Source organism: Maylandia zebra, linkage group LG18, assembly GCF_041146795.1.
Source record: "Maylandia zebra isolate NMK-2024a linkage group LG18, Mzebra_GT3a, whole genome shotgun sequence".
NCBI lineage: Eukaryota > Metazoa > Chordata > Actinopteri > Cichliformes > Cichlidae > Maylandia > Maylandia zebra.
Window position 1 is genome coordinate 16,265,700 of NC_135184.1, and position 13,767 is coordinate 16,279,466.

Consider the following 13,767-nt stretch of genomic DNA (forward strand, 5'->3'; position numbering starts at 1 on the left):
TCATTTCTGCTGTGCTGTTTTCACTAATAGTCAAACATGTTTTTGTTGCAGGGGCCCATCAGTGAGCATAATTTTGAAGCCTATGTGAACACATTAACTGATATGTACAACAACTCGGAGCATGAATACTCTCCAGAGTGCAAGGCCCTCTTGGATAATATCAAACAGGCTATTAAGGGCATCCATGTTTAAGCTGTGGAGCTACCAAGAGGTTTCTTTGACTTGGGATAATGACACTAGATAGCTCTATTTTACTGAAGAGTGCTGGCTTGGCTGCATGTATAAGACAAGGCTTTCGGAAATGTGTTTGGCATTTTCTGGTAAATACACTGCACTGAGAAAATTACCAGCCAGATTTGTAATGCTTCTACTGTTTCTGCATTCACTCGATATGTTTATCCTGGTGAGATTTGTTTTTTTAACCCCTCTTGCACTTAATTATTTTGTATGGTTTGCTTGATTTTAATCTGTATGTGTTCATGTCACTCTTATATTATTGCTATTTATTACTATATTTGTTCATCAGTGTATTTATTTCCTCGATTTTTATTTATTTCTAAAAACTGTAAATGCGTAATATTTGAGAAATCAGTTTGACTTTCTGCACATTGTAAATTACATAGAAGCACATTCCAATTTCATGGCATACTTTCGCCACCTAGTGTTGAAAAACCTATATTATTGTTAGTATTATTATTATTATCATTATTATTATTATTATTATTAGAACATAAGTTGAATCTCCCTTCAAAGTGAAAACCTACCAAAACTACTAAGCATCAATGTTTTTAAGCATTGCTTTCTTTCCTTATTGGAGACTGAATGTATGGTAAGACAAAGTGAACACCAAGATTTAAAAGAAAAAAAAGAAATTGCAATGCAAATGTACTGTACCTTTTTCTACTCAACCAATAACAGCTGAATGCAATGAGGAGGTGACACTGAGCAAAAATGCAACATCATTCTGTGAACTGAATGTCGGATACTGCTTTGCATAGTGTGACCACAAAAAGAGTGCAACAAAAATCAAAACGATCACTTTGTCAAGATGTCTTTCTTTTTTTTAAAAAACAAAACGAAAAAATATAGATATTAAACTGCCTTCTGTGCACACTTTTAGTGTGCATATAGTATGTGCCTAAATGTATATGAATCCATAAAAATATACAAGTACTATGTTTTGTGGTAGGACAGTATTATGTGAATGGTGTCTGATTTAATATACAGTACAATTATTTTCATAGGCGGAAACGTTCCTGATGACTGTTTGAAAGCCGTTGTCTCAGTAGCTGTAATCTCAGAGTCAGGTTTTGAAATATCATGACTGAGATTGAAAGTCTGGTGTTAATTTGTTTTGTTTTGTTTTCTTTGATAGCGCAGAGAGGGGGCAAATAAGAAGGAGTGGATATCTCTTAATCTGCTTAAAGGCCTTAACATTTCAGCCAGTCTTACAGTTTGAACATCCTTGGGCAGATTTGAATAGTAGCTATTTCAAAACCGAGCTGACGACCACTGCAACCTGCATTTTAGTTTCAATCATTACAAGCAAAAAAATAAAAAAAATATAGAAAAATGATAGTTGTTGGCTAATCAGTTGTTTGTTTGCATCAATTGCACTTTTGTATATGAGTTATTTTGTGTTTTTAGTTGCCCATACTGACCTTTGATAAAAGAAAAGGACCGGCTGGTTAATCCCCAGATAATAAAAAAAAGAGAGCTATCCATTTCAGCAATACATTTCTTTTAATTTCTGCAAAAAGACATCAACAACATGTAGCCTAGGACATTTTGAAGATGAAAATGTAACAGCAGAAGAGCCAAATTACAGAAAAACAAGACCCTGTTTTATCCAAATACTCGACACATTTTAAACAATTTTAATCTTTTAAAAACTGAATCACAGTCTTTAAATCTAACGATCTTTTTCTTTGTAACTTCTTATATGTAATTCCTATACCACACATTGTTTGCTCAGGAAGTTTTGTGAATAATATTTATTTTTTTCCCTGTTAGTATTTGATGTTTTGTAATGTGAAATGCTTTTTTGTGGAACGATATTAGTATGATATGAAATTGTACTGTATTTTTCTTTTCTTTTACATTAAAATGTAATGCTTTTTTCAGTTAAGGTAGTTTGTAAATTTAAACTTCCTATTACTTTTAATATTTCATAATAAAGATATGCGCTGTGTTGTACAGTTTGTGTATGGTAGAAATAAACTTTTCAAATGGTTGTGTGGTTTCTCAAACGTTTTGAGTCCACCGTGAATTGACTGCATCCCGTTTTCCTCCCCAATAAGTCAGCAGGCGTCAGCTTTCACGATGCATTAGCATCACCTAGTGGTGAAAAACAGGGACTGGATCAGCAGACGCTGGCAGTTCTCTGTGTGCAGTTTTTGTGCCATTTGGGGCTAAAATGAAAATAAAGGGATATCATGGCTTTAGAGCTTTTAGCTGTTGACTGCCACAGGTTCAAGTACAGATATGTATCTTTGCTACATGCCAATCCTACCAATGAAAAACACTGTAGACCTCAATAATGTCCCATATGTTCAGCTTAGAGATGCAACTAGTGATCATTATTGAAGAAACGCCCCCAATATTCAATTATTTGTTTAGTATAGTGTATAAAATGTAAAAACAAAAACAGGTGAAAAATGCATTTCCTTTAACCAAATGTGACATCATCCATTGCTTTTATTGTCTGACCAACAATCCAAAGCACAAAAACACACATCTTCACACTTCATAACTTACATTAATTCAGTTTTACTTTAAAAACAACATAAAAGGCCAATCAATTATCGAAATAGCCAGCTACACAAAAAAAAGGAAAATATCAAGGTTATCCATCTGGACCAAGAGTCAGCCTTTTATTAAACAGAGATGTAATTATTTTAATAGAGTTGTGTCATTGCTGTGACAGCCCTCCTGTTGTCTCGATGAAAGTCCTGGCCTGTTTATAATGGTGAGTGGCTGGCATAAGGGAGACCTCAGCTAATGCAACCCGCCTGGGCTTTCCAGGTTATAACACCTGGATCAGAAAAACTGGTCAATCTCGCTCTTCCACTGCACTTGGCATCCACCCCATTTGATGTTTTATGTCTTGGTTAGCTTATGTTTGAACAATTATCTATTGTTCAAGTAAACCTTTTGTGTGGATCCCCTTTTTGTCACATAAATGCGACATTATGAAAGTTGTTATGGTCCACTGAAACAGTGTAAAATGTTTTGTGGACTTCAGGAAGAATACCTGCTGGATTGCTGTAATTAAAAGGCTATCATAGGGTGAGAGGCTGGGTACATCTTGGACACGTTGCCAGTCTGTCACAGGTCCAACATAGACAGACAGACAACCCTTCATGCTTACATTCACACCTTTAGTATCCCCGTTTAGCCTAACATGCATGTCTTTAGACTGTGGGAAAACCCAGAGACAACATCAGCTTTCTTTGAACACAAGATTTTCTTACAGTGAGGTGACAGTGCTAACCAGTGCACCGTCGTGCCACCCTAAACAGAAAACTCTTCAATTAAAAAATAATAATAATAATGATAACAAAACAAAAACAAAAACAAAATGCAACTTTAATGAAATAATGTACATTTAAGAATGTCACTTTTTTGATTACTAAAAACAAGACAAAGAGGAAGGCCTTGAGACCGAAATAGGACCTGATCATTCCTAAAAACTTTAATCATGCAACAGAAAAATAAAAATATAAGTAAGTAAAACGTAAAATAGGCAAGTAAAAAAAAAAAAATTTAAATGACAAAATCACTGTCACTATTTTTCAACTTCAGTGTCAATATTATTGGACTTTACTTTTAAATTTTACCCAAACCATCATCATCATCACTATTATTATTTTATTTTCTATTGCTAAAGTAAAGTTAATTCCAGCATTTAGGCACAGGAGACAAAGCGGGTTGTCTATCGTCAGAAGGTCAATGGTTCGATTCCCAGCTACTCTAGTCTGTCCCTGTAGTGTTGTTCTGCAAGATACTGAACCCCAAGCTGCTCCTTATGCATCCATTGCAGTGTAAGCGGGTAAGAAGGTGCTTAGGTAGAGAAAAAAGTCCTTGTATGAAAGTGTGGATGAGGCTTGTAGTTAAAAACACTTTGGGTGCTCAGTTATAGTAGAAACGCGCTAAATAAGTACCAGTCCATTTACTGTTTACTGTGATTACTATCAGTTAGATGGATCAGAGTTTATATCTAAAATGCCTTCCATATTGAAATGTCCTTGTTTAAAAATAAAAACCATCATATGTACGCTTATGCTGCACCAGTAAAAGAAATATGAGCTAAAGTATAAAACCAAAGTTCAATATGTGGTGGGAGAAAACCACATACAAAGTTTGAGGTAGGCATGCAGACAGACACACACACACAGTGCATGCAAACACATTTCCTGTCACACCACACAAGGCGCCGTCTTCCTGTAAAGGACATGTTGTGTGTAAACTGCGAGAACGTGGCAGATATCTAAAGCCTCTTGATGGCTACGTACACTACAGTCGGTTTGAAGTGAGTATAAAATTTACAAGGATTGTGTGTATGTGGAGAAGACGTGTGGGAACACTGTTGCTAGTAAACACTTTCTAGGATGATCACACTGCTGTGCACAGTATCACTAAAATCGCGAGCTGCAGACACAAATCATGATGCTAAAAACATGCTCTTAATGGAAACGTTGTTTGATTTACTAGTCAGGCCTATTGAGTGGCCCATGAGTGACATGACTAATGATCCTGTATGAGGTATTCAATTACTAAAGACCCTCGAATGAACCCAAATTAGAGACTCAGCTTCCTTGTGTATTTTGTACTTTTAATAATTTGTGGTTGTGTAATTGGAGATCAATACCTCCTGCTATATAATTAAATCACTGACTGAGAAAGTACACAATTTCTACACAAAAGACGAGCATCTGCAGGAGTGAAGGAGCTTGCACCACAGTAACAGAAAGTAAATTCAGCAGAGTCCAACCAGATCATGTCTTTAAATATATTCTGTTATTTTTTATTTCTATTTTATGTAAAATCAGGGGAAATCTACTATTTTTTTCATGGTTCCAGGTCTTTGACCCAGTGTTTGGTATTCTGGACTTTGCGAATCTTATTAATTTATTATTGCTTTGATCGTGAAGAGTGGGTTACATTTTCTAGTTTAGTTTTTTCTTATGAGTTTTCTCATTATGCTATTTATCTGATTCAGGGTTATTTTAGGTTCTCCGGTTTCCTTTAGCGCTCCCCTCTTTCTGTCTTTTCCTCAGAGTCTCGTCTCTGTTTATTTACCTTCCTGTGTCGCTCTCTCTCTCTCTCTGTCCCTTGCTCTCTGTCCATCTCTCTCGCCCTCTCTTGTGCCCTCTCACTCTTTCCCTGCATCAAGTTGTGTGTCTTAGTCTGCATTTCAGTGCGTTTCCTGTTTTATTTTGATAGTCCTTGTCTCTTGTGTTTTACGATCAGTTTCCTTCTCTTACTTGTTATGTCTAATTTGTTCCCACTGTGTTTCCCAGCTTGTGTATATATTGTCTCAGTCTCTCCGTGTCCCTTGTCGGAGTGTCTACTCGTTTGCCCTTGTGTCTCTCAAGTTTCGTATTTTTAGTATTTCCCACTTTAGGTTCTCAGTTCATTTTGGTTTTTCCTTGTTTTGTATCAACTTTAATAAATGGTTCGTTTTTGTTTACTGGTTCCTGTTGTCCTGCGTAATCTGATATTGGGTTCTCTCTCTTCCTCACACGACCTGCGGCCGCAGATATTGCCACTTTTTGCTTACTGTTAATTGAAAAATAAACAAACAGGTGGATCCCAGCCTGAGCAAAGACAATAAAAACATAGAGTTAAGCCCAAAAGTGAAACAACAATTTTTAGGTCAAGGGGTCTAAGAAATGCACTGCATTAACTGTTTAAGTTCCCATGTTCAGAGGCTCAAATATAAATGGACAGTGGTGTCATGGTCAGGTGAGTGCTGGTCTTCCAATATTTTATGTAAATTAAAGCAGAAATAATATTTGAAGATAATGTGTCAAACTTGTGTTTTGTAGCTCTTCACTGGAATTCTTAACAGGAAACCCAAAGTAAGTAATAAGTGATGGAGATCATCATTAGGTTGAAAAATTAAAATAAACCTACCACAGAGAGAGCAACAACTTCAGAAGTGGCCAAATCAACTATCTGGTTCAGTCTCGACAAGAATGAATTCACTGACCAGCTCAGCAGTGCCAAAAGATCTGAAAGACGACAGAAGACAACTGAAGTGGATGATCACAGATTATTTCCTTTGTTAAGAAAAACAATTTTACATCAACTTTGTTGATCTGACTGCATGCTTTCCACAGTCTAAAACATTACAAAGAGACAAGCATCCTACTATGGGAAGTAAAACCTTAGTACAATACAAAGCGTGTTTAGAGAGAGCAGACTTTAGACTCATGTGTGTCTGCTGACCACAACTGCTTCCTTATTAAACCTGAGGACCTTCCACTCCCACACACTTCCCCAACAGGCCAGAAACCATCTGCAGGCTAAATTTAGGCCTGCATATTAAGGGAGCTCCTCTTAAGGGAGCTGTGTGAGGTTAGAAGGTGTGTGGAGCTTTCCAGGATCTTTCTAAGTTTAGATTCTTCCGTTAAAGTCACGGTAATGAACAAGAACAGTGTATCATGAGTGTAACTTACATGCTTTAAGATCAAAACATCGATGGAAATTATATTGCTGTAATGCACATTAGGCTATGGGATGTAGCTTACAGTAAGTTTCTTATGTAATAGAAAGTATATCTCATATATTACACGAGCATCTTATCTGGTTTTGAAAATTTAAAGCTGAAAAGAAAAAAGAAGTTATAACCAATTTAACATGAGTGATGGCGATAATTAGTGATGATAAGGGGAAAAGCTCATTTTCGCGAGGTGTAATAAATGATAGATTTCTTGCTGTCTGGGGCAAAGAAGTGTGTCAGACTTTTTAGATAATAGATTTTTTTCTATCGACTTTGATATCTGATTCCTTTTATAAGGGCACGAGGAGAGGAATATATATATATATATATATATATATCAGTTTCCTATAATGTTGGAGCCTGGCTATGATTGGAGGCTTTAGGACTCTTTCTATGAAGTCCTTGGTATAATCTACCAATTATACAACACCTGAGTCTGAAACACCTCCAGAAACTACATACACAGACACTTGTGAAAACACTACAGGCAGCTACATAGAACTAATTAAAAAATAAACATTGAAGGTGATTAGTTTTCTTTGTCACGTAAAAAGGATAAAAGTCATTTTAATATAAAGCATGACGGATCTGGGGAAAACAGTGTTTTCTTACTTGGACATGGAATACTTTCCAGAAAGATCCGTTGATTTTCATAACCATAAATCCATCCAGCCGTTCATTTTCTGAACAGCCTCTCCATTCGGGGTCACGGGGGTGGGTCTGCAGCCTGTCTCTGTCGTCAAAGGGCGAATGGCAGGGTTCACCATTTACAGGTCGCTAATCTATTACAGAGCAGTTTAGCATTACCAATTAAACTAGCATGCATGCACCTCGATTGTGGGAGGAAGGTATAGTAGCCGGAGAGAATCCACACAAGGTCCAGGTAAAACCTGAACCCTCCACCCAGAAAAGCCTCAGCCAAGAATCCTCTAGCTGTTTGGTGACCGTGCCAACCACTGCACCATAATGCCACGATTTCAAATAGACCTAACCTTAGATATGTTTTGCTTATATCTATTAGTGAATTTAAAGGCATCATAATCAGTGTGGTGATTGTTTTTGTCAGGGGTATTTGTGCATTACTAGTGCATCTAAATAAGTTCTTTTTTCCTAATTTATTTCTAAAAGATAAACTTTAATATGTTTTATATTTATTGCATGTAAATGTAAACATTTCAACCTTTTTTGCTTTAAATTTAATTTGATTATTATGGTTTGTAGCTCAAGATATTTAGCTATATTTCTTAAGATAGATCAAAAAAGGATTTAGAATAGAACTTCTGGAAAGCATGCTCATTTTATATGCTCAATACTTGATTATGACCTCTTTGATGAAGTGCTGCATCAATGAGGCGTAGCGTGGAGGGGATCAGGTTCCAGCACTGCTGAGGTGTTGGTCTGATAGCAGCCTTGAGATCCTCTGTTTTTCTGGGCTGGGTGATTCTCATCATCGGTACTCACAGTACTCAACAGAAATCATAGATTCTCTGTGGGATTCAGGTCAGAAAAGTTGGCTGCCCAATCAGACATGCCACACCATTTATTACTAGTTTTGGCACTGTGGGCAGGTGCTAAGTCCAGTTGGAAAAGGAAATCATCATCTCCATAAATGTTGTCAGCAGATGGAAGCAAGAAGTGGTCTGAAAGCTCTTGGTAGAGGGCTGTGTTGACTTTGGACTTGATAAAACACAGCTGACCAACCATCACCACCACCAGCAGGTGACACGGCACCCCTAATCATCACAGATTGCAGAAATGTCACACTGGACTTAAAACACCTTGGATTCTGTCCCAGTCTTCCTCCAGACTCTAAATTGTGTTTAAAACTTACTTTCATCTGAAACCTTTGGACCACTGGGCAGCAGTCCAGTTCTTTCTCTCCTCACCAGGGTCAGATGCTGCTGCTGATGTCACTGGTTCAGCCATGGCCTGATATTAGGAATGCAACATTGGATATCCTTTCCTGCAGATGTCTGTGCGTGGTAGCGCTTGATGCACTGACAACAGCCTCAGTCCACTCCTTGTAAAGCCCAAGCTCTTCAGTTGACTTGTCCTGACAATTCTCTCTGGGCTGCGATCATCTCTGTTACTATCACACTTTTCCCTTCCAGGCAACCTTCTATTATTACGCTTCAATACATCACACTGCAAACAGCTAGCCTCTTCAGCACTGACCTTCTGTGGCCTAACCTCTTTGTGGAGGTTGTTGTGGATTTTCATCTTGACAACTGTCAATCAGCAGTCTTCCCTATGATTGTGGTTGTGTCTAATAAACTAAACTGAAAGACACAAAGCAAAACTCCAGTGTCACCTCTCATTTCTTTAAATTTAAGATCTTTTATATTTTTATATTATATTAAGAAAATGGGAAATAGGTGCTGGGATTTATTGAAACATGTACAAACAAACATGGAAATACAGCATTTAAGACAAAAACGGAGGTTGTACAATTCTAATGAGCTTGAACATCAATAATTAGTATGACCACATTTATTCTTCAACACAGCCTAAACTCTGTCAAGATGATCCCGCCTCCATCATGTTTTACAGATGATTGTAGATACTGTTTTATCTCTACCTGACTTCCTTTGTACATATTGATGACAATTTGAACCAAAACATTTAAATTTGGATTCTTATTTTCAGATCAGTTCTCATGTGATCTGGCATATAACAGCATTTTCTCCCCTTTCCCCTCATTGAGAATGGCTTCTTGACAGCCATTCTTGAAATGAGACCATTTCTGAGCGGGCTTCAGTGAACTGGAACAGCTGAATGAACAGCTGCACCCCAGAAGGGGTGTCTGTAGCTCAAGAGGTAGAGCAGGACACCTACTAACTGGAAGGGTTGTGGTCCAGTCCTTGGCTGCTCCAGTCTGCATGCCCAAGTATCCTTGGGGAAGATACTGAACCTCAAGTTGCTCTCTGATATATTACTTATATAAAAGTATCAATGTGTGTAATTGTTAGATGGAAAGTCAGAAGTGTTAAGGAAAAAAGCACATGTGTCAATGAGTGCATGTTGTGTAAAGCACTAAGTGCTAGAGCAGAAAAGTGCTGTACAAGAATCATTGACTGGAAGACTACATTTACCATCTCTGAGGTGCTGTGTCTTTGCTAATTGTTTTTTTTTTTTTTTTAAGCACACGACTTTCAGACACTCTGATGCATTTTTTAGGCCTGTTACTTCTTTTGTTCTCGACATGTCCAGTTTCCTCAATATTTTAGGGAGGCATTGCACACCATGCTAAGATATGCCAAGTTTTCTGCACATAGCACTTTGGGATTCACCTTGTTGGTGCAAAAATGATAACAAAATTTGACACAGTTTATCTCTGGCATTTTCCATAGATTCAACTAAAGAAATTTGAACAAACGATTTTTGTGACAAGCTGCTAGCAACAAAATGCCTAAAAATGCCATTTAAAATTGTTTATTTGCTAAGTCATCTGTTATGTGTAAACAACACCGGTTCTTCCCTTTGGTAAGGTACTTTTTAATGCTTGGTTCATAGGTCAGGGTCAAGCGACTCAACAAAGAAACAAAAAACAAAAAATATTCTTCTTAAAATTATGCTTGTTTAAAGTTTGGAAGACCTCTAGAAAACCCAAAGAACTGTTATTTAAAATCAGCTTTTTGGAAGTAAAATACAAAGAAAGGTGAAAAGTGACTCAAAACCTTTGCACACTACTTTTTGCTCAAAACCATGATGAAATATTCTAAAAATCTGAGATACTGAATTTCTGAGTTTCACCAGCCATAATATTTAAAATTAAAACAGCAAAAACTTTAAAATACTCTGCTTTATATGTATTAAATATAGACTTTTTTTTAAATAAAAATGTGAAGCAAAACAACTTTTTTCACGACATTCTACATTTGTGAGATGCACTAGGAGATTTGATGTTGTGTATCTTGCATAAGTTGTATTTTGTTGCATTTATAATATACTAAATTTGTGCTGCTACTATACCTCGAATACGTCTCTCTTCTAGAAGAACTTTGATTTGAGCGCAACGTCCTGGTGAAATAAAGGTAAACAAACATAATTTAAACGCGCACACAAACACTAATAAAACAAAATCCCAGTTGGTTTTGCAAAGATAAACAGATAGCATAGATAGCAGCGAGAGCAACAGTGCTTCCTTCTAACGACGTTTTAAAACCACGTGACCTGTGTTTACATCCTCTTCTCAGCTGTTTCTTTCTTCTTCCACTTCGACACAACTGCTTGCTGTTGCTACTTTATCTCTCCAACCAACCAGCTGGTTAGTTAGCGCAGTAAACTAGTACTTAACGAATTGAAGAAGCTGCTGGTGTGTGAAAGTAGCTGTCACTGACCGTCGCACTGAACAGCACTTTACGAGGAATGAGTAAATGCGACACGGCATTGTGAGTATTTCTTATTTGGATTTCGTTATTTAGCCAGCGGCTGTTTGTGTAAGAGTTACACGCTTTGTGTTGTCGTTGGCAGCTGTATTAGCTTTTCGTGGTGTGACACTGTTAAGTAGCTGCGCTGTGTGTTTGCTAACTGTGTAACGGCAGGATAAAGAGGCGAGCTTACCTAACCTGCTTTGTCTGTTTTTAGTGATGGCGCACTCAGGCCCACAAAAAGCTAACGTTAGCCCGCTTTAACTGCAACTCGCATAGCGTTGTGTTGCACTGAATGATAACTCAAACCCTCAGGTTCTACCTGGAACACATAATTTCACATCTAAATTCGTATTCTGCTTTATTTCTATGTTGAGGAGCGCACACGCTAAAGCTGTGAGTGGGCCTGGGGTGACTTTTCTAACAGAAGTGCGAGCTTTCTCGGGCGAAATTATACTCCGAAAGATCTCTGATTTATGATCGTTTTTTTTCCTGTGAGAATATTTCTGTTATGCTACACGAGTCTGATATTTTATCCTCTCCTTACCAAACCGGTTTAGCTAGTTGCTGTTAAAGACTGGGGTTAATCGCACTGCAGAGAGCTGGCCAGCAACTGCGTTTTGGTCGACAAGTGGGAACAAAAGCTGCATGAAAGCCTCAAACACACCACAGCCTCTCGCTGTTTGACAGCTGCTTTAATAAGTGCTTGGCGTATGTTTCTCACAGGTGCGGACGGCTTTGATTGAGGGTGAGCCGTGATTAATAACGCTTGACAGGGTTTCATGAAAACGCCGTTGTTGTTGTTTTGCCCCATCGTCACACGCAGTGCGAAGAAAGTCTGACTGGCCGCTGATTGGCTGACGAGCTGCGGTCTGTGTGGCAACCGCGAACACGTGACCAGGTTGCGCGCGGATTGGCTTCACCAGGTGTCAGTTGTGGTAATTTGGGGAACATCTGTGTACACCATTGCATGTAAAAACCGAGAGACCAGAAAACGGCGCAAACCTGGGGACTGCATTCCTCCCATAAACAGCACCTCGCTGGGGAGGTGTCACTGATCATATCTTAGTCCATTCAACAGGCTAAAAAAACCAAATATATGTAGGTTGTGATACCTATATAGATATACAAGCACCACAACTTAAAAACTAAAGTATTTTTTTCTGAATTCTGATGAGTATGACTGCAACTATCTTATCAAATAACCTCATGATTATTAACTTAATACTTATATGAGCAAGGGACCAGAAAATGGAAACCTTTAGGCTAAGCCCTTGCCATAAACCTCATCTTATTTCATCGGCGTAACTTTGTGCTGAACATTGGGGGGTCAAGATCTCTGTCTAAATAAATAAATAAATCTGGGTAAATTCCCAGATGATTAAACATGCATAAATAGTCTGTTGATTTTCTTCACTCATTTCAGTTATTACCAGCAAAATAATTGCAAGATAATTCATAATTTTTATTGGGAGGGGGTTATATTGGTTGGGTCTGATTATTGGGGGGAGGGGGGGTCATAACCCCCCTGGAAATTACGCCCCTGTCTTATTTTAAAGTTGTGGTCAGAAGTTTGCATACAGGTGCGACTGTTAAAAATAATTTGGGGCTTTTAGTGATTTCTTTCAACTGTTCTTTTTCCAGGATGGAGCGATTGCACAGCGCACATGTAACAACTTTAAAAAAAACACAAATTGGTTTACATTTGTTTTTAATTTTCTCTTATCCATAAGGTCAGAAGTATACACACAGCTTAAATATAAATACACTATAACATACCCTCGATATAGTTGTTTTGGTCCGCAACGAAGTGCGATTACTGAGTTCACACCTGCACCAAGGATGAAAATGTACCAGTGTTGCTGCGATGAGAGGAAATAGGTTAGGGTTTTCAGGAACAACCCAGGAACCACCAAGGATGCAGCCTGTCACAAACTGGAAACTGCTCAAACCCGAGTGTCACTGTCCACAGTGAAATGAGTTTTACATCATCAATGGACGGAGAGGGTGCAGACCAAGAAAGAAGCCCCTACTCTAAAATCAACACCTTCAAGCTTGACTGAAATTTGCAGCTGCCCACATCGACAAGGCAAATGCTTGGAGAAAAGTTTTATGGTCAGATAAAACAAAGATTCAAGTATTTGATCACCACGACAAGAGGCATGTTTGGAGAAGTAAAAGTGACGCTTTCAAACCTAAGAACACTGTAGCAACTGTCAAGCACGGTGGTGGTAACATCATGTTCTGCGGTTGTCTTGCTGCCAGTGGTACTTGTACATTGCACAAGGTAGATGGAATAATGAAGGACTACAAAAGTTTGAACTTCACCTTAACTGTACCAGCAGGCCATCGCTCAGTATCTGCATTTGCGCTTGAAGCCATTTATAATTCTTAACTTGTTTGATGTGCTGCTTACCACAACAAGCACAAGCATAAACTTTGGTCTTTTAACTGTATTTTCATAAGTTTTACAGCTTTTCCTACTAATGAAAACCTCCCTAATGGCCATTAATGCTACACAAAGTAATTAAACAATAAACCTGTTCCACTCCAATGCCCCTGGTACCAGAGGCGAGAGGGAGAACTCTGGTTTAACTCGATGTACCGCCAGATCTGTTACTTGAATATAGACATGGGTGGTATCCACTGAAACATCAGGATCTCAAAGCC

The 13,767-nt window shown here is 38.1% G+C and overlaps 2 protein-coding genes across 5 annotated transcripts in view; both read left to right on the forward strand.

Annotated features, from left to right (window-relative positions):
* Positions 1 to 2,233, forward strand: part of st18 (ST18 C2H2C-type zinc finger transcription factor) — a 41,075-nt gene extending 38,842 nt beyond the window's left edge. For all 4 annotated transcript variants that reach the window (XM_004542803.3, XM_023154645.3, XM_023154646.3 and 1 more), the window contains one exon: positions 52 to 2,233. In XM_004542803.3, coding sequence (XP_004542860.2) covers positions 52 to 192 — 141 coding nt within the window. In that variant the 3' untranslated portion in view covers positions 193 to 2,233. The remainder of the gene's footprint in view (positions 1 to 51) is intronic.
* An 8,692-nt stretch (positions 2,234 to 10,925) lies between these two features.
* The window catches only part of pcmtd1 (protein-L-isoaspartate (D-aspartate) O-methyltransferase domain containing 1), a 22,959-nt gene continuing 20,117 nt past the window's right edge, over positions 10,926 to 13,767 (forward strand). Inside the window, exon 1 of the mRNA XM_004542801.4 lies at positions 10,926 to 11,118. The gene's annotated coding sequence lies outside the window, so the exon portion shown is untranslated. The remainder of the gene's footprint in view (positions 11,119 to 13,767) is intronic.